Here is a 27127-nt window from a genome sequence, read left to right on the forward strand (position 1 = left end):
ACAGAACAGAAATTAGCATTGCAGATGTAAAAAACAAATTTATGGTCACTAGAGGGGGAGGGGGAACAAATTGGGAGATTGGGATTGACATATATACACTTTGTTGCTGTTCAGTCACTGAGTTGTGTCTAACTCCTTGCAACCCCATGGACTGCAGCACAGGAGGCTTCACTGAGTCAGTGATACTATCCAACCATCTAATCCTCCGTTGTCCCCTTCTCCTGCTTTCAATCTTTCCCAGCATTAGGCTCTTTCCCATTGAGTCAGTTCTTCACATCAGGTGACCAAAGTATTGGAACTTCAGTATCAGGCCTCCCAATGAATATTCAGGACTGATTTCCTTGGGGATTGACTGGTTTGATCTCCTTGCAGTCCAAGGAATGCTCAAGAGTCTTCTCCAATGCTACAGTTCAAAAGCATCAATTCTTCTTTAAGCGTTCAACCTACTTTATCGTCCAATTCTCACATCCATACATGACTATTGGAAAAAACATAGCTTTGACTGTACAGACCTTTGTCGGCAAAGTAAAATCTCTGCTTCTTAATATGCTGTCTAGGTTGGTCATATCTTTTCTTCCAAGGAGCAAGTGTCTTTTAATTTCATGGCTGTGGTCACCATCTGCAGTGATTTCAGAGCCCAAGAAAATAAAGTCTGTCATTGTTTCCATTGTTTCCCCATATATTTGCCATGAAGTAATGGGACCGGATGCCATGATCTATTTTTTTGAATGCTGAGTTTTAAGCCAGCTTTTTCACTCTCCTCTTTCACTTTCATCAAGAGGCTCTTTAGTTCCTCTTTGCTTTCTGCCATAAGGGTGGTGTCATCTGAATATCTGAGGTTATTGATATTTCTCCCAGAAATCTTGATTTCAGCTTGTGCTTCATCCAGCCCTGCATTTCACATGATGTATTCTGCATATAAGTTAAATAAGCAAGGTGACAATATACAGCCTTGATGTACTTCTTTAACAATTTGGAACCAGTCTGTTGTTCCATATCCGGTTCTAACTGTTGCTTCTTGACCTGCATCCAGGTTTCTCAGGAGGCAGGTCAGGTGGTCTGGTGTTCCCATCTCTTGAAGAATTTTCCACAGTTTGTTGTGATCCACACAGTCAAAGGCTTTAGCATAGTCAAGGAAGCAGAAGTAGACTTTTTTCTGGAATTCTCTTTTTCTATGACCCAACAGGTGTTGGCAATTTGATCTCTGGTTCCTCTGCCTTTTCTAAATCCAGCTTGTACATCTGGAAGTTCTCGGTTCATGTACTGTTGAAACCTAGCTTGGAGAATTTTGAGCATGACCTTGCTAGCACGTGAAATGAGTGCAATTGTGCGGTAGTTTGAACATTCTTTGGCATTGCCCTTATTTGGGATTGGAATGAAAACTGACCTTTTCCAGTCCTGTGGCCACTGCTGAGTTTTCCAAATTTGATAATATTTTGAGTGCAGCACTTTCACAGCAACATCTCTTAGGATTTGGTCTGTATAGTCAAAGCTATGGTTTTCCCAGCAGTCACGTACAGATGTGACAGTGGACAATAAAAAAGGCTGAGCACCAAAGAAATGATGCTTTTGAACTGTGGTTCTACCTGAATATTCATTGGAAGGACTGATGCTGAAGCTAAAGCTCCAGTACTTTGGCCACCTGATGCAAAGTGCCAACTCATTGGAAAAGACCCTGATTCTGAGAAAGATTGAAGGCAGGAGGAGAAGGGGATGACAGAGGATAAGATGGCTAGATGGCATCATTGACTCAGTGGACATGAGTTTGAGCTAACTCAGGGAGATAGTGAAGGATAGGGAAGCCTGGTGTGCTGCAGTCCGTGGGGTCGCAAACAGCTGGACATAACCTAGCAACAACAGCTGGAATTCCATCACCTCCACTAGCTTTGTTTGTGGTGATGCTTCCAAAGGCCCACTTGACTTCGCATGCCAGGATGTCTGGCTCTAGGTGAGTGGTCACACCATCACAGTTATCTGGGGTCATTAACATTTTTTTTTTGGTATAGTTCTTCTGTATATTCTTGCCACCTCTGGCTCACACTACTATAGAAAAAATCAATACATAACTAATAAGAACCTATTGTACAGCACAGAGACCTCTACTCAATACTAGGCAATGGCCTATATGCGAAAAGAATCTTAGAAAGAGTAGATATATTTATATGGATAACTGCTTCACTATGCTGTACACCCAAAACGAACAACATTCTGAAAAAACTTGCTAGCACACCCCCCTCCCTCTAACAGAAAGAGCCGCAAACTCCAGGTCTCGCGACAGTTTCTTCTTTCTGCAGAAACTGCTGCAGATCTCGCGAGAATTACTTGTCCAATCACGAAATTTAATGGAGGCCCAAGATGGTGGCGCACTGGGAGCGTAACATCTGCGTTTCTAGGGTCTTCGCACAGCGGGTGGTTAAGACTCTGGGGTTGTAGAGGTCCACACTATACTAGTCGCCTGGCAGGAACTTTGACTTCAGAGGTGAGTCACTTAATATCACTCTTACGGGTTGCGAGTCCACTTAACCTTTGTAGCACCCAGGTTCCCTATTCCCAGTTTCTGGGCCTGTGAGGTGCTGGCTTTGGGATCTAGGGAGAGAGACCTGATTGTGTGTGTGTGTGCGTGCGTGCGTGCGCGGGGGCGTATGTGTGGTGGGATGGGTGGGAGGAGTTGGCAATAGAATGGAGACTAGTATTGTGTAGGAAAGACCCCCTAGGCGGAGGCGGTTTAGAGAGATCCACAAAACTGAGGCGGGAAGACAGTATGAGTGGGTAAGGTGAGGACGTGAAAGGAGTGGAAGAGATGGAGAACTGGCAGTGGCGGAACTATGGAAAAAGTCGGATTTATGAGAAAGGGAGACGAGAGAAAATAGAAATTAGAAGTTGCAGGGATCTGTGCAGAAGGAATTAGAAGTTCTGAGAGCAGAATATAGATTATTTTACAGAATTATGTATTAAGTAACGAATGATAGTTGAAGAGGACTATTAAAGAGTCGGGAGGAACCAAGGAAACAGAAGCATGGAGATGGGAAAGATTAAAGAAAGTGGAAGCGTCAGCGTACTTAAATGAAGGTCTACCACTTTGACTTTCTGCACTGGTAACCCGGAAGAAAAAAGTCCAGTCCTAGGCCTGAGCCTTTTAGAGACTCAAGATGGGGACTGCTTATCAAGAATGAGAGTTCTGTGTTTTAAGTGCCCTGGACAGTGTAGGAGTTCCATCGTGCTTTCAGTCAAAAAACACTTATTGCTTATCTACTCTCCAGGCCCTACTTTAGGCTCTGGGATATCGCAGTGTAAAAGATAGACAAAGTGTTTTCCCTCATGAAGCTTACTGGCAAGGCAAAGTTTAAAAAGTAAAATATATGGAATGTCAGATGGGTAAGTTCTATGAAGAAGACTGAAGCAACTAAGGGAGACAGAGGTGTTCACTCGCTGCTCATTGAAATGGGGGTACTCAGAAAAGGTATCAGGAAGAAAGTGAGGTTTGATCAAAGACCTGAACAAACTGAGGGTACCTTGCATGTATGTATTTTTGGGGGAGGAGCAGCCCGTGCAGACCAGACAGCAAGTACAGAACCCCTGAGGCAGGAGTGTGCCAGACTTGATAGGGAAAGGACAAGGAAGCCTGCGTGACTAGAGCAGAATGAGCCAGAAAGAGAAAAGTTTGGAGGGAAGTGGAGAGTGACAACGCTGATGCCAGGTAAGGGCTGACACTCAGTTAAACTCTGAGGAATGGGGTAGATTTAGCTAAGAACCCATTGCCTGTATAGGGAGCTCTGTTAGCAAAGAAGTGGCTTTTTTTGATTCGATGTGTATCTGTTCTGATCAGAAGGGTTGAATAATGAAGGAAGTGATTCTACCATATCTGTAATTTAATTTGTCCCTGTGTGTTCAGAGTGTCATGTGTGTTCCATGATGTTCACCAGACAGGGAGGAGAAAGTGGCAACAAATGAGTTTGGAGGGATAGATTTAAGTGTGCCTTGTTAATTATTTTGAATTTCATCAGCCTAAAAGTTTTAGGAAGCCGCTGAAGGGATTTACCTAGGAATGTTCAGGTTTGCATTGGGGTGGGAGGAGGGGTATGTTGTCACCAGGATGAAGTGGATTGTTGGGGCGAGAGTGGTTAGAGAGACATCAGTTTGAGGCTATTGTAGTCAGCCAAGAAAGAGATGATTATGTTCTCTGGCCTAGAGATGTGGAGTTGCGAAGGGTGAAAAATGGATGAAAGTGAAGTGAAAATGTTAGTTGCTCAGTCATGTCCGACTCTTTGTGACCCCATGGACTGTAGCTCCCCACGCTCCTGTGTCCAAGGAATTGTCCAGGCAAGAATATTGGAGTGTCTGTAAAGCAATTATCCTTCAATTAAAAAATAAATAAGATTGAAATTTTTAAAAATGAAATAAAATAAAATTCTGGGGAAAAAAAAGGATACTTTGGAAGTATCTTTTTGGAGAAGGAAGATATTTCCTTCTCCAAAAAATGGATAGGGCCAAGAAATAATTAGGAGACAGAATATTCAGGACATAGTGTGTTTGGAATGGAGGAGGTGGGGTAGAAAAGGTGCTGAAGATTTCTTGCTTTTGTGCTATGAGGAAGATCTTGGTATCATTCAGCAAATAGGGAGGATTAGAGGAGGACCTATCTGGGGTGGGTAGACATGGTTTCATTTTGGGCATGTTGTGCATGAAGTGCTTTTGAGCCTTTCAAGTGAGTGGTCTGGTGGGCAGTTAGCTGCGTGATTTCGATTGTCTGTAATGAAGACAATTCTTTTTTGAAAATGGTTCTTAAATGTGAAAAGCTATCAAAAACCTGAGTTAGAGTGTTAACATTTATAACTATGTAAAGTTACATCTCTAACAAAGCCTGCAAAGGAAATGTGCTTATTGCTAGGAGATTCTGTTATTGTTTAGTTGCTAAGTCATGTCGACTCATGCAGCCCCTTGGACGGTAGCTTTCACGCTTCTCTATCCATGGGATTTCTTAGGCAAGAATACTGGAGTGGGTTGCCATTTCCATCTCCAGGGGATCCTCCCGACCCAGGGAACGAACCCGTGTTTCCTTCATTGGCCGGTGGATTCTTTAGCACTGAGCCACCAGGGACACCCTAAGAGTTTACAGTAGCTGCTGTGGCTGACCTGGGGAAATTAAGGAAGGAAAGACCTTCCTGAAGCAGAGATGCTTGAATTGTGGTAGTAAGGATGAGTAGGAATTAATCAGGTGAAGAGGGAGAGAAAAGAACATTACAGACAAAAGGGGTGATCTGTGTAAAGACCCTATTGCCAGAGTGGAGGGAGAGAAAGAAGACCAACGGTGAGACTTCAGCTGATGCTGAAGCCACACTGTGCTGGGTCTTGTGTGTATGCTGAAGTAATGTTTTTTGTTTTTCTCCTAAAAGTAAAGTTTTGAACAACTGGGCATGGGAGGAGGACACAGTGAGATTTGTGTTTAGAAATGATCACTACACGGTGGAAAAAGGCATGGAGAGAAAAAGTGTGGGTTCATGGAGACCAGTTACGAGGCTGCTGTAGCAGTGTGGGCAGACTTGTGTGAGCTGCTGTAGGGGAGCCTGGGGAGAAATAGATGGATCTGAGAGGGATTTAGCAGGTAAAATCCATGTGACTGGTCCTTTTTTGGAATACAAGAGGGATAGAGAACTATCAGGTGACTCTTAGGCTTCTGACTTATATAGTACCATTTGGATGAATGTTTGTTATGAAAAAAGTAGAAAATGCAGAATGATATAAAGAAAAGAAGAAACTCCTACCATCTAGAGATATACACTAAAGTATTTTTAAAATTACCAACTGCTTAGAGATGTACTCAACTACTGCAATGACTTTTCTTCTGGTTTTTATTTCTGGCTATAAATGTGTTAACTTTTTTCCTCTGTGTATTCTCAAGGAAAACAAAATTATTGTGTTTGTTTTCGATTGGTTTTAGCTACCTAGAAATGGCAAGACTGAAACGTATAAAAGAAGTTGAAATAGAAGATGTTTTTTGGTAGAGTTTGAAATCAGGAAGTTAAAAAAAGAAAACGATGCTTTTTGAAACTTTAGTGACTTCATGGTGCACAACCAAATAGTCCGTTCAAGACCACTGTAAAAACTAACCTCTGACTGTGGTATTCTTGGTGATAGATTATATTGCCTTCTGCCACATTGATGCTTTTATTTTCTGTTTATTTGGTTGCATCAGGTCTTAGTTGCAGCATGTGGGATCTGGTTCCCCGTCCAGGGATTGAACTTGGGGCCCCTACATTGGGAGCCTGGAGTCTTAGCCACTTGACCACCAGGGAAGTCCCACTTTGATGCTTTTATTTTTTATTTATTTATTTATTTTTCACTTTGATGCTTTTAAAGGGAATAGTTTCAGTTTTCTTCCCTTGGTTTAAAAGAAAAAGATTCATCATGTGTTGCATATATGTTTTTAAAAATTGTGGTAAAATACATATAACAAAATTTACCATTTTAAACTTTCTTAAGTGTACCATTCAGTGGCTTTAAGTATATTCACAGTGTTGTGCAACCATCACTACCATCCATTTCTATAAGTTTTTCATCATCCTAAACACAAACCATATACCATTAAACAGTAATTCACCGTTCCACCATCCTCCCACCCCCAGTAACCTCTATTCTACTCTGTATGAATTTGCCTATTGTTGGCTCTTCATATAAGTGTAATAATATAGTATTTGCCCTCCTCTTTGTGGCTTATTGCCCTTAGCATAATGTTTTTAAGGTTCATAAATGTTGTAGTGTGTGTCTGAATTCATCCCTTTAGGGCTGAATAATATTCCAATGTATATACTTTCCACATTTTGATTATTTGTCTACTTGTGAATATGTGAGGCTGCATCCTACCTTGTAACCATTGTGAACAACTCTGCCATGAACATTCAGTCAGTTCAGTTCAGTTGCTCAGTTGTGTCCAACTCCTTGCGACCCTGTAGACTGCAGCCCACCAGGCTTCCCTGTTCATCCCCAACTCCTGAGGCTTGCTCAAACTCTGGTCCATCTAGTCAGTGATACCATCCAACCATCTCATCCTCTGTCATTCCCTTCATTAAATCTTTCCCAGCATCAGGGTCTTTTCCAATGAGTCAGTTCTTCCCCTCAGGTGGCCAAAGTATCGGCCTTGGGGATTGACTGGTTTGATCTCCTTGCTGTTCAAGGGACACTGGAGGGTCTTCTCCAATACCACAGTTCAAAAGCATCAATTCTTTGGTGCTTAGCTTTCTTTATGGTCCAACTCTCACATCCATACATGACTACTGGAAAAACCATAGCTTTGACTAGACAGACCTTTGTTGACAAAGTAATGTCTCTGCTTTTTAATATGCTGTCTAGGTTGGTCATAACTTTTCTTCCAAGGAGCAAGAGTCTTTTAATTTCATGGCTGCAGTCACCATCTGCAGTGATTTTGGAGCCCAAGAAAATAAAGTCTTTCACTGTTTCCATTGTATTCCCATCTATTTGCCATGAAGTGATGGGACTGGATGCCATGATCTTCATTTTTTGAATGTTGAGTTTTAAGCCAGCTTTCCCCCCATGAACAGTGTGGAAAGGCTGGGAACATTCCAAGTACCTATTTGAATCTCTGCTTTCAGTTCCTTTGGATCTATACGTAGGACTGGAATTGCTGGATCATATGGTAATGTTTAATTTTTTAAAGAACCACCAAGCTTTTCCACAGCAGTCATACCATGTTCATTCCCACCCGCAATGCCTGAGGGCTCCAGTTTCTTCGTATGTTCGCCAGTACTTGCTATTTTCTCTTTTTTTCTTTTTTAATAGTAGCCATCCTAATGTGTATGAATTGATATCTTATTATGGTTTTGATTTGTGTTTCCCTAATGACATAGAACATCTTTTCATGTGCTTATTTGTTGTATACTTTTAAAAATATAGCTTCTTTTTTCTCACTTGATTAGCAAAGATGTGTTAGCTGTAACCGTTGACTTGGCAACCACAACTTTTCTTGTTGATTTTGTTTAACTAAATATGCTGATTCCCCTCCCCCTCCCCCTTTTTTTCTTTTTAAAGATGGCTCTGAGTAAATCAATGCATGCAAGAAATAGATACAAGGACAAACCTCCTGACTTTGCATATCTGGCAACAAAATATCCAGATTTTAAGCAACATGTTCAGATAAATCTGAATGGAAGAGTGAGGTAGGTAACAGATGAAGAATTCTTGATACAGTATTATTCTAGTGTAATTTGAATGGACCCCGCATAGTGGAAAGCATACTGGACTGATAGTAGACCTGAATACTAATTCTAGACTTTTCCTTAAACTTCTCACCTGACCTTTGACAAATCCCTTCTCTTGGTTTTAGCTTTTTAATCTATTAAATAAGAAGATTGGACCAAAGGCTTTTAAGTTTCCTTCTGAGTAAAAAAACCCAGAAAGCAACAACAAAAAAGACCTCTTGATGTCCAGATTATTGCTTACTCACCAGGGTAACTGCAGAAACCTTAGGATTGTGCCCTAAGACCTGGTGGGGGTCTGAGGTCCTTATTTTAAGTGTATAGCTATTTTGTTATGAGGTAGGAGAATAATAACCAGGACCTCAAAACTGATTTCACATCAGTATTACTTAGGATGTCACTAAATTCAAGTTTAAAATTTAATTATTAAAAATTAAGAAAATAATAGGTATGATGCTTCAGGAAATGGCAGAGATGATGATAATGGTATGGGAATAACTGATGTTTGTGTTGAGAAGGAGATCTTTAAATTCTGCCATCCTAAATTCTATGTGAGTTACAGAGGAGGGTGGAAATTTCAAGCCTGCCTGGGGAAAATGTGTTCATTCACCTGTGGGGAGGAAGAAGAGCAGGATTTGGGGAGAAGTGGGAAGGTCAGGAACAATAGGATCAGAAGGCTTGAGGCATTTTGCTGACCTCATCCTTCCTCCTGGCAGACTTCTTATTGAAGGGGAGGCCCCAGGGCAGGACTTAACATGGGGTCCAAGATATCCTAGAAATCCTAAAACTTTATATATATATATATATATTGTTTTTCTGGGATATAATCCTTGGTTTTTGCCAGTTTCTCAAAGAGCTCTGTGACGCCACTCCCCTACCAATATGCAAGGTTAAGTCACATGCCCTAGAACTGTGATTTCCAAGCTTTAGTGTCTGTTTTACTCAGTGAAAGTTGAGCACAGCTCCATGTCTGAATGCCTGTATTACTTACCATATTACTATATTAAGCATCTTAGAAAACAAACTTCAAACTGGAAATGAAAAATTTATTTAAATAAGAGTTCTAAAGATTCATCTTTGGCACCTTACTTCAGAGATCACCCTGAAGATACTGAATTGGTGTTTCTATGTGTTTAGATCACCTCTACCTTTGTTTTTAAACCTTTATTTCATAATTATGTCTGGAGGCTTATTTATCCTAGTAGCTTTAGAACAAATACAGTTTTGTTATTCTTTGTTTCTTCTCTATACTATTTTTGTACTTACTTTTTTTTTTTGTACTTAATTTTTTTTTCTTTTGCTTTTTTTTATTATGTACTTAATGATTAAATATCTATTGATTTTTTAACTATTTTGTGCCAAGTTCTAGGAAAGCTGTAGTAAAGAAGAAAGACCTGGTCACGGCCATATTTGGGGTTGACACACTAGTGGAGGAAGTGGACAAATAAACAAGCAGTTAGCCTTCAGTGTGGCTGAGCCTGTGGAGCACACAGTGGAATCGCACAGAAGGGAAACCTGACCCCAACCTTGGGATTTAGAGGATAATTTGAAACAGAAAGGTGGTCTCAGTTGTGTTCTGAAGAATGAGCCAGGTAGAAAGAAGAGTGTTAATAGGCAGAGGGAGTGGCATGTGCGAAGAGCTCAGTCGTGGGGACTGGAAAAGCTGCTGGGGTGTGGACACATGACAGGAGGTGAGGCTGAGAGGGTGATGCTTGCAGTGCTGCATAAGGCCGTGAGTTTGGAATTTATCTTAGGCTCATGTGCGGCGAGTTCTTTTGTCTTCAGAATTACCCATCCCCATCCTTATCTACTAAAGTTTTAAAGCAAGCCAGTAGCATTCAGAATTGTTTCCTTTCAGTTCAGTTGCTCAGTCGTGTCCGACTCTTTGTGACCCCATGAACCGCAACACGCCAGGCCTCCCTGTCCATCACCAACTCCCAGAGTCCATCCAAACCCATGTCTGTTGAGTCGGTGATGCCATCCAACCATCTCATCCTCTGTTGTCGCCTTCTCCTCCTGCCCTCAATCTTTCCCAGCCTCAGGGTCTTTTCAAATGAGTCAGTTCTTTGCATCAAGTGGCCAAAGTATTGGAGTTTCAGCTTCAACATCAATCCTACCAATGAACATCCAGGACTGATCTCCTTTAGGTTGGACCAGAATTGTTTAGATAGATGTAATCTAGGAGCCATGTAGAAGATGGATTGCAGGGGGAATTAAGACTGGAAGTATAAGTAAGTAGGGACTGGTTTCAGTAATCCACATTAGATATATTGATGGCCTAACTCTGTAGAGGGAGGAGGGATATAGATCACTGGATGAATTTGAGAGAAATTGATGAATAAGATTAGCAGAACATGGTAGAAATTAAGAATGAGCCAAGTGACCTCAGTTTAGCAAGAGATTAGGTGGTAGTGCTATTTACTGCAGTAAGGAACAAGGCAGATGAGCTGGTTTAGGGGAGATGATATATTTTCATTTGGGGGCACATTGAATCTGAAAAGTCTGTGCAGTATCCAAGGTGGGGTATTGGGTAGACAATTGAAAACGGAAGTCTGAAGAGAAGGACCCACAGTGATTTGGAGGTGGTGTTAGTGAAGGCCTTGGTCTTTGAAGTGAATTCTGATGGCTGAATAGAAGGGCGGAAGAGTTCCAAGTGTAGAGAACAGAATTTTGTGAAAGGCCTGGTACATTTGCAGAGCTGCATTAGATGGGGCTGAAGTGGATATAGGATGACAGCTTAGGGAATACTGGGAGATGAGACTGAAAGGAAGACAAAGAACAGGTCACAAAGAGCCTTTCATAGCATGCAAATAAGAATGAACTTGATTGCTCAGACTTTAAGGAACCAGAGGAAGATTTTTTAAATGGTTAGATTTTTAAGATGGCTTTAAGATTTATATTTAAAAAAAAATCACTCAGAGCAGACCACAAGATCTGTTATCACAACATATCTGAATGGTTTAAGGGTGTCTGACAAGTAATATACATTCAATAAATATTTGTTGAATGCATGAGAATAATTCTTTAAAATCTTAACTATCTGCTATTTATAGATGCCATGCTCAAAACTTAAAATTGCCGATAAAAAATAAAGGGATGGGCAAAATCATGCTAGAAATGAGACTTCCCTCCAAATTAAAGAAAAGTAAAATAGAAGACAAAAAGCCTCAATTTATTAAAAAAAGTAAACACATTTGTCTTTTGTCTTCTGAAAGGAATAACTTTCAGAAGACTTAAGTGTTTGATGTAATTCAGAGACATTTTTCTTTGTAGTTCGAACCAAGTAGATAAAAATAAACAACAATGACCTAGGGATTTTCAGAGGATCGGCGAATGCTTCAAAGACAATTAGGCAAAAATACTCTTTAAATATGCTCTTTTTCTTGGAGTTGTTGTCTAGTCGCTAAGTTGTGTCCAGCTCTTTGCGACCCCATGGACTGTAGCCCACCAGGCGCCTCTGTCCATGAAGGGCTTAAAGCTTTAACCTATAATTTAGAACTTCACTTTTAAAAGGGTAGTTGACCCAGAAACGGTTAAGAACTACTGATAGAGAGCCTAAAGGATATAATCAATGGGTTTGACTTAAATGATATGTTTTGAACTTTTGATCTGCAAATATGAACACACATTCTTTTTAAATAGCTGGCACAAGCTTCTAACACTAGAAGGGACTGAGTTGGAACTCTCTAACTCAGTCTCCTGCTTCTCTTATTTATTGAGTTCAAAGATTAGAAAGAAAAAGAATTGCAATTTTACAGATGGCTTGATTATTGTCTACCTGAAGAAACATTTGAGAATCACCTAAAATTTTTCAAATGATTACAGAATAAAATATACATATATATATATTTAAATGTATGTAAATAAATAAAGAAAAATTGATAGCTTTCCAGATACTAGTTGGAAAATATAATTACAATAAAAGATCCCGTACACAGTAGCAAAGAGAAATAGGTAGACATTTGGCAAAGAAATACGTTAAGACCATGTGCATAAAAAAAAAAAAAGACCATGTGCATAAAACAACAGAATTGCTCTCAGGGATTTAGGGGAGACAGTGAATCTAAGGACACGGTATGTTTCTGGATGGGAGAGCTCAATAAAGTTAATATGTCAATTCTTTCCCAAATCAGAATCCTCCTGAGGTTTTTGGGAGAGAAAATGACATGACATTTCTTTTGTTCAAAAAAAAGATGCTCAAAGCAAATGTTCTAAATGGATGATGGAAAGGTGAAGGAGTGTAAACTCTCCCAGATGGGTATTTAATATACTGTGAAGTTCAAGGAATTAAAACATTAGCGAAGTATTGCCACAGGAATGGGCCCCCATTGTCTGGCACAAAGTGGCGTTCAAGTCTAAATAGCATGTGCACGTTAAATAGTGAGTGAGTCCAGCCTGCACTCTACTCGGTACTGAACCTCCCAGAGGGAGTGTAGTGTGGACAGGGTGAATCTGCCTTTCTTAATCAGTCTCGACTCCTGCGTGTTCCTCATGATGTGGGTTACAGTGCTGTGAGTGATTAAAGAGATGTCACAGTGTTATTTTGGATTTTCACTTTACATGCTTACTTTAGAACCTGACTCCTAAGTAAGATGCCACCCCACTGTGTAAAGACTATAATGTAGAATAAGAGCATTTCAGGTTGTTAAGGGTGGAACTAGACAGAAATGTTTTTTTTTTTTTTTTTTAAGTAATGGATTTTTATTTATTTTAGTAATGGATTTTTAATAGATGCAGTTGAAACAGCTGTGGGGAAAGTGCATTAGATTCCCTTTCCTATGTATTATGCAAACTAAATTCCTGATGGTTTAGTGATTTCAGTATATTTATTTTATTTAAATACTAGGAAAAAACGTATAGGTGAACTGTTGAACGTTGGGTATAGGAATAGTCTTTCTAAGTGAACTCCAAGGATAGAATTCATATAAGAAATTTTATGGATTCAACTACCTAAGAAATAAAAACTTTTACATGTCAAGAAGCAGTAAAACGTGACAACACATATAGTCTAAGCATTTATAACATATAGCAAAGAATTAGCTCCCTTAATGTGAAAAACTCTTAGAAGACAATAAGAAAAAGGAAAAAACCTTAATATATAGCTTAAGGATAAAAATAGGCAATTTACAAAAAAAAAAAAAAGGCAATTTACAAAAAGAAGAAAGACAAAACGGACCAAATTAGCAAAGGTAAAATATACACTATTCATCAATGGCAAAAATGTAGTTGAATAGGCATAGTGATAAAATGCTGGTAGGATTGCAGCTTTGACAGTTCTAAAAGCGTACTTGAATGAAATAATGTATATTTGAAGATGTTTATTCCAAAGATGTTTATAACAAGGAAAATTGAAAATAATTTGTATTTCCAAAATTGTATATTCTTACAGTGCAGTCCCCTACAGTGGAATACCATGTAGTCCAGGGAATGGGTATTGCAGATTATAAAACAAGATTTTGTTTCAGACTGAAACCAAAGTATCTGCAGATATGCTGTGCATAGAAAAGGACTTAAAATCATGAACCTGGTGTTCACAGTGGTGGTTTTGTGACAGGCAAAGGTAATTTTAAAAGTTTTTGCAAGGTGAAGCAAATTTGTCTGTGAGGGGTTGGAAAGAGGATGAAGCGAACTTGAGGAGAACTTCTCTTACTTTACCAGTGGGAGAGTGTGAGTTTATCTGAAGTTGGCAATAAGCACATAAGGGGTCTGTGATTTGGTGGCTCAGATGGTAAAGAGTCTGCCTGCAATGCAGAAGACCCAGGTTTGATCCCTGGGTTGGGAAGGTCCCCTGGAGAAGGGAATGGCAACCCAGTCCAGTATGCTTGCCTGAAGAATTCCATGGACAGAGGAGCCTGGTGGGCTACAGTCCACGGGTCACATAGCATAGGACACAACTGAGTGTCTAACATACACACACACGATAGAAGTAGAAGAGATGTCCTTTTTTTTTTTTTAAGGGTAAACGACCTACCTCCTTCAGGACATCACCCCCCTTCCTGCTTATTTAGGTAAGAGTCATTTATGATTATATGCATCAGTAGCGTGTTCTTTATTTTTATAGTAGCTTTTTAACTTAACGGGCTTCCCTTGTAGCTCAACTGGTAAAGAATCTGCTTGCAGTACAGGAGACCCGGGTTTGATCCCTGGGTTGGGAAGATCCCCTGGAGAAGGAAATGGCAACCCACTCCAGTATTCTTGCCTGGAAAATTTCATGGACACAGGAGCCTGGTGGGCTGCTGTCCATGGGGTCACAAAGAGTCAGGCACAACTGAGCAACTAACACTTACCTGCTTTAACTTAACTCAAGAAGATACACAAAAAAGAATGGCCAAAATGCACATCCAGCTAGTGTTGATAAAGGAATACTGGACAGAGCATTAGACCTAAAATGGATTGAAGTGTCATTTATTTGCTGAGCCCTGAAGTGCTCTCTGAAGGCAACCAGGGTGTGGTGTGGAAAGAGGGGCACTTCTGAATGAGTCATCCTAAGGACTAGTCTTGAGAGTGCTACTTATCAGCTGTGAGGTTTTAGATGATTTTCTTAGCTTTACTAAGACTGAATTTCCTCATCTAAAAAGGAGGGATAAAAGGGCATACTTTGGATGTTTGTCATAAAGGTTAGCAATGACATGTGCAAAGTGACCGAACACATTGGAGAAACTTAGTAAAGGGTATTTATTCTTACTGTTAGTAAGCCTGGTATACTTGATAAAGTATCAAGGATTGCTGGTGTGATCTCTCTCTCTCTTTCTCTGTCTTCCCTGCATCTGTCTCTGCTTTGTTGTAATCATATCTGACCATTGCAATTAGATTTCAGTTTGTGCTTTTCCACAGTAACCAGCCCCATAGGAACATCCTGCAGTCTACTTGAGCCCTGTCAGTTGAGTCTGAATAGAGTATGACACTTAACTGATTTGTTTTCAAAACCAAAGTCCCAGCATTGAAGGGCTGTGGCATAGTTTATGACTGTACCATTTTTAGCACCCCAGTGAAGACCTAATGAATAGAAACCAGTGTTGGAGTAAGGTGGGGAGGCTTCAGCCTCTGTTGTTACCTAAGGTTCAGCCTGTACAGTGTTACAATGCTTGTTACTTTAACCATGGTTACAGAATGTATCTTTCCAAACTCCATCCATAATGGTGATACTGTATTCATCAATACCAGAGCAAGAGTCATCCTGGGGAAATCAGGCATGAGCCTGTTGACAATAGGCTGTTTTGTTTTATGGAGCTGGATGTGTTAAGCGAACAACAAAGACTGATGGAATAAATTGCTAATTTCCACATGAGAGCTAATTTTAGTCCCTGTGCCTCCCCGTGCTCTCAGAAATGAGAATGAAAGATCTTGCCTGTGTTGAGGAATTTTGAATGTCCCAGGGTACTAAAGTGACCTAGATAATTAACTAGAGAAGTCGGATGACTTCACTTCTGTCCTACAAAAAGATTTCCAACCCTCAGATTAGTGTCTGTATTTTCTTAGAAGTAAGTAAACAACCACTCGTGTGGCTCACAAAGTCTGAGAATCAGCTCTTCATTGATTTTTGTTTATTTTCTTCAGTTAGACTAGCTTCTGCTTGATGTCTTATACTTTTTGGTGATTAGGATATAGTTCCTTATTAATAAGTTATATGTTCTATCCCATCAAAGTAAGTACATTCTTTAAAATAATGAGAATTGTTTATATAAACAACAACTCTGTTTGAAGGCACTAAGAAAATATTAATTATACTGCTGTTTCTCTTGCTCCAAGTGTTTCATGAAGCCATGTAATTAATGCTCAAGCTGTGCAACTATCTCTTGGTAATTGCTGTCAGTGTGGGAAATACTCTGGTTTGGTCTCCGGAAGAATTGGCCCACTTTCACAGAAAACAGGTACTCTGGAACCAAGGATCTGTTTTCCATTTTTGAAAAAGATATTTTTAAAATTATTATTATACAAATATTTATATATTATACAAACATTTCACATTACATTAATGGGGAAATTATTTAAATATATCCTTCCTACCTACATTTATAGTGGTAATGTTGCATACATAAAAGAAAAAAGGTCAAAAAAAAGTTCTTCCACCCTAGAGATCAAATTACTTTGTCTTTTCTTTTCCAAGCCCTGACTTACTAATATATGGTAATATTTTTGGCTGTAATTTTGATACAAGTATAACCAAAGGACTTTTTTTTAACCCCCACTTGACTTAAGCATTTTCCATATAGTTACAGAACACTTGCTGTTGTTTTGAAGGTGATATTATGTGACATGTATGCAGATAATACAACAATATGAGAATGTCCACATCAGAGGTGGTTCTCACCCTTCCAAATCGTTTTCTGTGTGTATTCATATAGAGGGTCTCTTTGTCTTATTTTTATTTTTACAAGAATGTGATTATAATGTACATATGTGCTTTTTCCCAAACTTGGGGTTTTGTTTTTGTTGTTGTTAGTTTAATATGTTAAAGAACCCTCCTCATACAAGACTGTGGGTCAGCCCAGTCTTACTGCTTTTCACGACTGAAAAGTGTTCTCTTATGTGGATGCATTCAGTCAACTCCCCTGTTGACTGCTTTTAGGTTGTTCCTAATTTTTCTGTAAAGCTTAATTATATTTAACTGTTTCCCTTACTCTTGGACTTTTTTTTTCACGTTTCACCAAATTTGCAGTAAGTCACTGGCCTTAGCTAGAAAAATTGGAGTACTCTTAACTGTACTTGGAAAGAGCAAATGAGAGTTTGGATGACTAAGTTTTTCTTCCCTGTCATTTGCTCATCAGCTAAAATAGGAATTCGCATTTAAGAGATCAACTTGATTGATCAAGGTAGTTTCTTACTAGTTTGTAAGTAGGAGTTTGGTTCTTTGGCTAATAAAGGGTTAACAGTAAAGGTCATTTATAACTGCTCCAGAATCTTTGATTTTATGTAATCGTACTGTCTCATTGCTTATTTGACCATAGGTGTGATAAGTTAAAAAAATTCTTAAATTTTGTTGTGGGTAGGTATGAGTTGATGGAAACTCAACAAGAGGCCATACATTTGGCTTTTGTTTCTGTTTGACAACCTGTTATTATTTTTATAACTTCTTATTATATTCTAAATCTAATTCAGTTAAATTTGCCCTGTGTACTTTGGCCTCTCTACCCTCCCGCATCTCAAGAACCTTACATAGTCCAGTAAATTCCTTTACTTAAAGTCTGTCAACTAGCTTCTTCCTTTCGAGTTTTAAAAAAATTGAGATATAATTCACATATCATAAAATCATCATTTTAAAGTGTATAGTTCAGTTCTTACTAGGTTCACAGGTTGTGCAAACATCACCGCTATCTAATTCCAGAACACTTTCATCACCCCCAAAAGAAACCCTGTAACACATTGAGCAATCATTCCCCACTACTGTCTCTTCAACCCCTAGAAACCACTAATCTGCTTTCTGTCTCTAAAACTTTGCATGTTTTGGATGTTTCTTATAAATCAAATCAGAGTATGTGGCCTGTGTGACTTTCCATTGACTTTTAAACATGTTTAAGTCTTCCATTAAAAAATTAATAAAGAAACCTCTCCATCAGCCCTGTCCCTGCCCCCTCTCTCCCTTACATAACTCACCTTCTTGAAGAGTTACCTATTTTTCTGGTCTCTATTTTTTCATACCATACTTAATCTTTAGCACATTTCATGGTAGATTCTAAACTCCACCACTCCAAAAGCAGCTTCTGAAAAGGTGTCACAATTACTGAATCCAGTTTCAGTTTTCATTTGGCCTTCCGAGAAGCAGTTTTCTCTGCTGACATGCTTACCCTTCATGGACACCTTCTTCCCTTGGTGTCATTGGCATCGCGTCACACTCTCCCGTTTTCCTTCTTCCACCCTGTCTGTCTCCTGATGTAGCTTCCTCTGTAACAATTGTCCATACAGCCATTAAAGGACTCTTCAGGCTTAGTGGGAAGCTCTTTTCCTCTCACTTTGTGTTTTCTCCTTAGACACTGTCACCTATGCTAGGGTCTCATTTGTTTGTTTGCAAATAGCTTATACATTTGTTTGTGCAGACCAGTTTTCTGAGTTCTATACCTAGAGATCATGTTTACTCAATATCTGCACTGGGATGTCTCAAACATGGCTCTCAAATATGATATGTTTCCTCAAACATGGTTCTCTGCCAGAGTTCCCAGATTCAGCAATTGGCACTGTCTATCCTGTTGAACAAGCCAGAACTCTAGGAGACATCTGTAAACACATCCTCCCTCACTTTGCGTATCAGTCCATCAGCAGCAAATCTTGTAAGTTTTCTTTCGTGAATGTGTCTAAATTGCTGTCACTTTTCCCTGTCTTTGCCACTGCTGCCATTGTCCAGCCTTTTACGGCAGTAGCTCTCTAATTGGCATCTTTGCTTCCACTCGGTCCATCTTTATTCCATACTAGACCTAACTCCTTAACATAGATTATAATTATCCTGATGTGATTAATAGCTCTTTCACTTTCAGAAGAGTCCTGAATTAATTGATAAAATTATATGGTTACCATAATTATAAGGTCCTCTGTGATCAAGCTTCTCTCTTCCTCTCCAGCCTCATTTTAAACCATGCATGCTTATCTTGCTTTCTGCATGTTAGACACAGTGGCTGTCTCTCAGTACCAGGGATGCCGCGTAAGTTCTCTCCTGCCTCAGGGTCTTTGCACTTGCTCTTCCCTTTACTTAGGACTCTAAGATGCCATCCACGTTCCCTTCTCTCAGTTCTTTCCTTTGTTAAGTTTTTATTCTACTTTTAGTCCTCAGGGAAGCCTTCTTTGACCTTCCCAAGGCAGTTCCACTTACTATGTAGGTTTCATAGCACAGTGTACCTATGCTTTTATAGTATTCATCACAGTGGCAGTTTTATGTATATTTGAATGATTCTGGGAATTAATACCTACCAGACTGTCAGCTTCATGAAGGGAGAGATTGTATTTGCGTACTGCAACATCTCCAGTATTTTGCACAATGGCTGGCACATAGATGACATATAATATCTGTTGAATAAATAAAGGAATGAAGCAATCACAGCCTCTCAATTCTGACCTAAAAAAATAAAAAATTAAAAAAAAAAAAATTCTGACCTGGTCTATATAACTCAGTTGAGCAAAGTAGTATTTAAAAAGAGTGAAACAAAAATAAAATAAAATAAATAAAAAGAGTGAAACACTATTATACTACTTTAAAAGTACAGAGTAGCCAGGTAACCCAACTTTGTTATTCCGCTCTCTACAGTAGAGGTTGCCACCTTTCAGCCTGTGAATTGTATGAGACTTGCAGTTATTTATTGTCCACATAGATTTTAAGAATCAGAAAAATTTCATTTAAAGATACAGGTTCCTGGTTTCATTTGAAAATTTTAGAGATGTGGCAAAGGTAAGCTGCAAACCCACTTGATATTAATTACCTGGAGCTGCCTGGTGACCATCCCCTTTGAAATGGTGGTCTGTGTCATCGGGCTTAGTGCTGCTAGTGTAGCCATTGGCCTGACTGCTCGACCACAGACTGTCTGTTGCCGACCGCCACGGCCAGGCCCTGCGCCACAGCGTGGCTCAGCAGACACGTCTGCGGTCGTGACTCTGCTCAGTGTGTTGACTTGCATTCTGGCACAAGAACATATCTTGTCAAGGATTGGCATTTTGCGTAGTAGCTGCTAAATATTTCAGTTTGCAGTTCCTGATTTTCACAGTTTTATTCAAAATGCCAGTGCATAATAACATTGAGAAACCTTAGGTTAGCGATTCTATCAGTAGGTACTGCTCTTAGAGAATACTTTTCATCATTTATTTTATAAGGTATCTAGGTTATTGTTGCTTCGATAGAAAAATTCTGAAATTTTGCATTTCAGGTTGTAAGGCTTGGACGTAGACATCAGAATGGGTTTATATTCCTTTTGTGTGTCTAGCAATGATTGGGCTAGATTAGTAATAGATTGGGCTGCTGTTGTAGAATAAAGAACATGAACTTATTTGAATGTTTTTAGTATGGTACTCTGATGTGAACTTCTTTCCATGTGTAAAACTTGACTGTCATCACTGTCATTGAAGGAAGTGGAGTTCAATTCAGTCACTCAGTTGTGTCCAACCCTTTGCGACCCCATGAACCACAGCACACCAGGTCTCCCTGTCAATCATCAACTCCCAGAGTTTACCCAAACTCATGTCCATTGAGTCGGTGATGCCATCCAACCATCTCATCCTCTGTCGTCCCCTTCTCCTCCTGCCCTCAATCTTTCCCAGCATCAGGGTCTTTTCCAGTGAGTCAGCTCTTTGCAACCGGTGACCCAAGTATTGGAATTTCAGCTTCAACATCAGTCCTTCCAGTGAACACCCAGGACTGATCTCCTCTAGGATAGATTGGTTGGATCTCCTTGCAGTCCAAGGGACTCTCAAGAGTCTCCTCCAACACCACAATTCAAAAGCATCAATTCTTCGGTGCTCAGCTTTCTTCACAGTCCAACTCTCACATCCATACATGACTACTGGAAAAACCATAGCCTTGACTAGACGGACCTTTGTTGACAAAGTAATGTCTCTGCTTTTTAATATGCTGTCTAGGTTGGTCATAACTTTCCTTCCAAGGAGTAAGTGTCTTTTAATTTCATGGCTGCAATCACCATCTGCAGTGATTTTGGAGCCCAAAAAATAAAGTCAGTCACTGTTGCCACTGTTTCCCCATCTGTTTGCCATGAAGTGACGGGACCAGATGCCATGATCTTAGTTTTCTGAATGTTGAGCTTTAAGCCAACTTTTTCACTCTCCTCTTTCACTTTGATTAAGAGGCTTTTTAGTTCCTCTTCACTTTCTGCCATAAGGGTGGTATCATCTACATATCTGAGGTTATTGATATTTCTCCCGGCAATTTTGATTCCAGCTTGTGCTTCCTCCAGCCCAGTGTTTCTCATGATGTACTTTGCATAGAAGTTAAATAAACAGGGTGACAATATACAGCCTTGATGTACTCCTTTCCCGATTTGGAACCAGTTTGTTGTTCCATGTTCAGTTCTTTTTTTTTTCCATGTCCAATTCTAACTGTTGCTTCCTAACCTGCATACAGGTTTCTCAAGAGGCAGGTGAGGTGGTCTGGAATTCCCATCTCTTTCAGAATTTCCCACAGTTTATTGTGATCCACACAGTCAAAGGCTGAAGTGGAGTTGGCCCATCTTTTTCGAACACTTGACTGATTTCAAAGGAGTAAAATAGGATATTCTTGTTAGAATTAAAAATTAAGTTTTTATAGATTTATTTTTTAATTTTTTTGCTACATAATTTATCTTGTTGAACCTGCTTTTGTACTGCTTTTCATTAAGGTAGGAATACAAAGGCAGTGCTAGCCTTCTTTTTTATTTTTTAATGTGAAAATTGATTGAGGCAATTGCTGTGCTATTGAGTGAAGCAAAACTGTGTTCATGGTTGCTTGCCCGTGGATTAACTCTCTTTTATCAGCCTCCACAATTGACAAAATTAATATATATGTACCTCTGATGCCTAGGAATAGACCTCATTAATATCCCGTTAAATAGGCTTAATATATTTTAATGAGACTTTTTATTGCTAGCATTTATTTATGCAGCAAACTTCCACTCCTGCTGTTTTATGGAAACTTGTCTTTAAAAGATCATAAATCCCCACCTAATGTAAAGTCAATCACTTTTGAAGTTATTTATCCTCCTGATTTCGCTCCAGCATTTTGTTGCTGCACAATTACTTCTTCATCTCATTTAACACTTTTCCTACCTCTCAAATAGTTACATTGACACCTGTTCTTAAGAAGTTAAACATAAATACAACATATTCCTCCATATCTACCATTATCTAGAGAAATAATAACCCATCCAGTGTGAAGGCTTGTATGTGGATATTTATTAGCAGCATTGTTCATGACAGCCAAAAAGTAGAAACAATTCAAATGGCCATCAAGTGGTAAGTGGGTAAACAAAAAGCCAATGTGGTTATTCATCCAGTACATGAACTGCAATGTGGTCGTCCATACAGTGGAGTATTATTTGGCCATAAAAAGCGATGAGGTACTGATACATGCTTCACCATTGGTGAACCTCACAAACATTGTGCTAAGTGAAAGAATCCAGATGCAGAGACCACATATTATATGATTCATTTGTAAGAAATGTTCACAAAAGGCAAATCTCTGAAGACAGAAGTTACATTAGTGGTTGCCCAGAGCTGAGGGCAGAAATGAGGAATGACTTGCAAATACGTACAGGGTTTCTTTTTGAGGATGATGGCACTGGATTGGGGTGATGGTTGCACAACTCTGTGAATACACGAGAAATGATTTTGTCTTTATAGGTGAATTTATAGTATGTAAATTACTACTCAGGAAGCCTGCTAAAATTAGTCACATTTAAAATTTAATATTTATAATATTTGTTGTATTTAAATATGTTAACCTGTTTTCATTATTAAACATCTTATACTGGTTTCTTTCCACTTTTAAGTATGATTTTCAGAGAATGCTGCTATCATATCATGTTAATTGGTGATAGTAAAAATAGCCAACATTTGTGAAACAGTTACTATGTAGTAGGCATTATGCTAGTACTTTTCACAGATTATCACACAGCAGCTCTACGTGTAGGTATTATTATCCCCATTTTACAGTGGAGTAAATGGCCTCATAGAGGCTAAATAACTTGTCCAAAGTCACATAACTAAGTAAGGAGACAACTCGGCAGGAACTGGAACTGAGGTATTCTAGTCTTGTATGCTTCATGTATGAGGATGCAGTATTTTTGGAGGAAATTTATGCTGCCTCTCATATACTGTGACTGTTACACAACCATATGTGTTTGCCACTGCCCTGAATGCTCCTGCTGCTGCTAAGTCGCTTCAGTCATGTCCGACTCTGTGCGACCCCATAGATGGCAGCCCCCGAGGCTCTGCCATCCCTGGGATTCTCCAGGCAGGAACACTGGAGTGGGTTGCCATTTCCTTCTCCAGTGCATGAAAGTGAAAAGTGAAAGTGAAGTCGCTCAGTCGTGTCTGACTCTTTGCGACCCCATGGACTGCAGCCTACCAGGCTCCTCCATCCATGGGATTTTCCAGGCAAGAGTACCGGAGTGAGTTGCCACTGCCTTCCCCGATGAATGCTCCTGCATAACTATTTATGCGTGATCTCCTAGGAAATTCAAATGGATGTTTGGTACTGCCTGGTTGCCATAGAGCTTTTGCAGCATAGTGCATCTTACTAATCAGTTTTACTTCTTTTTCTCCACCTTTCAGTCTTAATTTTAAAGACCCCGAAGCAGTCAGAGCTCTGACTTGTACTCTGCTAAGGGAAGATTTTGGACTTTCTATTGATATTCCACTGGAGAGACTGATTCCTACAGTTCCCTTGAGACTCAACTATATTCACTGGGTAGAAGATCTGATTGGTCATCAGAACTCTGACAAAAGTACCCTCCGAAGAGGAATTGACATAGGTACATGGCTTAAAATTCTTTCTTGGCTAACCATCAAGTTTCATAAATTTTGTGAGGTCTTTGCAAGTTCTTTGAAAACTCCTGGGTATTTGTTGTGTAAAAGAAACTGGCTACAGATGTCATTGTCCTTTTTTGGTACACCTGGGATTTTCTGCTGTCAGTCTCTCTGAGAAGGAATTGTCAACCCCAGACAGAGCACAAGGAGGTAAGAGAGTGCAGAATGAAAGTGGGGCTCCTGTTTTCTTAGCTTTTCAGATCACCATGTTTACATCTGTGTCTGTTGGGCACTATTTTTACTATGAATTATTTGGTGTTAGTACAGAAGTTCCCATATTGGGATGTTGTTGTGATGGCCACTTAATAAAAGATCATGTGGGCCTGAATACTTTTAGAAATCTCTTAGATGATTATTCATAGAGAGTATTTAATCCAAAATTAAAAGGAAGGAAAAGGCTTTAAGATGTTCACTTAATTGTAAACTTCTACAATGGAGAAGACTGTCCTGTTTGATTCATTTGGGGAAATAAGTAGAGAAACAGAATGAAATGAAGCCAGGGTGGGTTTTACAATTATAAATACATGTTTGTCATAGCCAGTGTTTTCATTTTGATAGAGTTTAAAATTTGTTAATCTGTTGGACTTTATTAATTTTTTTGATTAATTCTTTATAGAAAGAATGAAGAATTAAAAACTCTGTACTCTATTTCTAAATATAGTTACTAGGAGACAGTTTCTAGGTGATAGTAAATGTTCAACATTTTCAAGGCTCATAGTACATGACCTTTCCAGCAGCATTTACCTACCTCTCCTTTCTCTTTTAAATGCACTCCTCCATTGGGCTTCCATGACCCCAGACTCCTCTGGTTTTCTCTTTTCAGTTTTAGTCACTCTTTTCCCCTTTTCAGGCTTCCTTTCTTGTATCTGGCTATTAAATATTGAGAATTTCTGAAGCTGAAGCTTAACTCTTTTCTTATTTGGCACTCTACCTCTAGGCAATTTTGTCCATGTCTACGACTTTATTTTCTACCTTCATGCAGATAGCCTACAGATTGTTTATTCCTCCAGCTCAGATTACTTTGCTTGAACTCTGGTCCCAAATATACGAGAAACTTGGATATATCAAAGACATCTCAGATTTTGCAATGTCCAAGACCAAACTCAAATTCTTCCTTCCTAATCTTGGTCCTCTACCTTTGTTCCTTATTTCAACAGCTCCCTCACAGTCCAGCCTGTCGTCCTTGATTTTTGCTTCTCTCCATTCTCACTGACAGTGTCTATCACCTTTTACCCTTAAATAGTTTTCCTTTCTTAAATATTTCTTACATCATCTACTTTTCGTCATCTCAGTTGCCACCATCCCAGTCCAAGTCACCATCATGTCTCCCTATCTACAAAATACCTTTTCAACTACCCTGTTCTCGTCTGCTCTGTTGCCTCTCCATTCCAGAAAGTATGTATAAACCTATGTCTAATTATTACAATGACCATTTTAATGACTTTCTATTGCTTCTGTGATAAACACCCAAAACCTTTAGTAGACCTATTAGAATTTTCATTTTCTGATTCTTGCCCCTCTAGGTCTCTCTAACCCTCACCTTATATTCTTTTTCTTTTTTTTTTATTTCTACACTTGTCTTTAGTTCTTCTAATCAGACATTACGATTCTTTGTACATGTTGTTCCCCCTGCCTGGAGCTTCCCACCTTCACCTCATTATTTCTCATTTCTACTGTACTTGTCAACTCTTCCCCATACTTGTACTTGTCAAGAATATCCCCAAGAAAAAGAAATGCAAAAAGGCAAAATGGTTGTCTGAGGAGGCCTTACAAATAGCAATGAAAAGAAGAGAAGCAAAATGCAAAGGTGAAAAGGAAAGATACACCCATTTGAATGCAGAGTTCCAAGGAATAGCAAGAAGAGATAAGAAAGCCTCCCTCAGTGATCAATGCAAAGAAATAGAGGAAAACAATAGAATAGGAAAGACTAGAGATCTCTTCAAGAAAACTAGAGATACCAAGGGAACATTTCATGCAAGATGGGCACAATAAAGGACAGAAATGGTATGGACCTAACAGAAGCAGAAGATGTTAAGAAGAGGTGGCAAGAATATACAGAAGAACTAGACACAAAAGATCTTCACGACCCAGATAATCACGATGGTGTGATCACTCACCTAGAGCCAGACATCCTGGGATGAAAAGTCAAGTGGGCCTTAGAAAGCATCACTATGATCAAAGCTAGTGGAGGTGATGGAATTCCAGTTGAGCCATTTCAAATGCTAAAAGATGATGCTGTGAAAGTGCTGCACTCAATATGGCAGCAAATTTGAAAATTCAGCAGTGGCCACAGGACTGGAAAAGGTCAGTTTTCATTCTAATACCAAAGAAAGGCATTGCCAAAGAAAGTTCAAACTACTGCACAATTGCACATATCTCACATGCTAACAAAGTAATGCTCAAAATTCTCCAAGCCATGCTTCAACAGTACGTGAACCATGAACTTCCAGATGTTCAAGCTGGATTTAGAAAAGGCAGAGGAACGAGAGATCAAATTGCCAACATTCATTGGATCATAGAAAAAACAAGGGAGTGCCAGAAAAAAAATCTACTTCTGCTTTATTGACTACACCAAAGCTTTTGACTGTGTGGATCACAACAAACTGTGGAAAATTCTAAAAGAGATGGGAATTCCAGACCACCTGACCTGCCTCTGAGAAATCTGTATGCATGTCAGGAAACAACAGTTAGAACTGGGCATGGAACAACAATAACCTCAGATACGCAGATGACACCACCCTTACAGCAGAAAGCGAAGCAGAACTAAAGAGCCTCTTGATGAAAGTGAAAGAGGAGAGTGAAAAAATTGCCTTAAAACTCAACATTTCAGAAAACTAAGGTCATGGCATCTGGTCCCATCACTTCATGGCAAATAGTTGGGGAAATAGTGGGCTCCAAAATCACTGCAGGTGGTGACTGCAGCCATGAAATTAAAAGACACTTGCTCCTTAGAAGAAAAGTTATGACCAACCTAGACAGCATAAAAAGCAGAGACATTACTCTGCCAGAAAAGGTCTGTCTAGTCAAAGCTATGTTTTTTCCAGTAGTCATGTATGGATGTGAGGGTTGGACTGTCAAGAAAGCTGAGCGCCAAAGAATTGATGCTTTTGAACTATGGTGTTGGAGAAGACTTGAGGGTCCCCTGACGGCAAGGCAATCCAACCAGTCAATCCTGAAGGAAATCAGTCCTGAATATTCATTGGAAGGACTGATGCTGAAGCTGAAACTCCAATACTTTGTCTGCCTGATGTGAAGAACTGACTCATTGAAAAAGACCCTGGTGCTGGGAAGGATTGAAGGCGGGAGGAGAAGGGGACGAGAGGATGAGATGGTTGGATGGCATCACTGACTAAAATAGACATGAGTTTGAGTAAACTCTGGGAATTGGTGATGGACATGGCATGCTGCAGTCCATGGGGTCA

General features: G+C 39.5%; 1 protein-coding gene across 4 annotated transcripts in view; it reads left to right on the forward strand.

Annotated features, from left to right (window-relative positions):
- Positions 1–2343: 2343 nt before the first annotated feature.
- METTL16 (methyltransferase 16, N6-methyladenosine) overlaps positions 2344–27127 on the forward strand; it is a 67797-nt gene continuing 43013 nt past the window's right edge. The window contains exons 1-3 of one of the 4 annotated variants that reach the window (XM_043478064.1): positions 2344–2479; positions 8044–8171; positions 23451–23650. In XM_043478064.1, the coding sequence (XP_043333999.1) occupies positions 8044–8171; positions 23451–23650 (328 nt within the window). In that variant the 5' untranslated portion in view covers positions 2344–2479. Of the gene's footprint in view, positions 2480–8043; positions 8172–15959; positions 16082–23450; positions 23651–27127 lie in introns of those variants that run through there. The other 3 variants (XM_043478074.1, XM_043478068.1, XM_043478082.1) reach the window with 3 other exon arrangements.

The sequence above is a fragment of the Cervus canadensis genome, chromosome 1 (genome assembly GCF_019320065.1).
Source record: "Cervus canadensis isolate Bull #8, Minnesota chromosome 1, ASM1932006v1, whole genome shotgun sequence".
NCBI classification, from domain to species: Eukaryota; Metazoa; Chordata; class Mammalia; order Artiodactyla; family Cervidae; genus Cervus; species Cervus canadensis.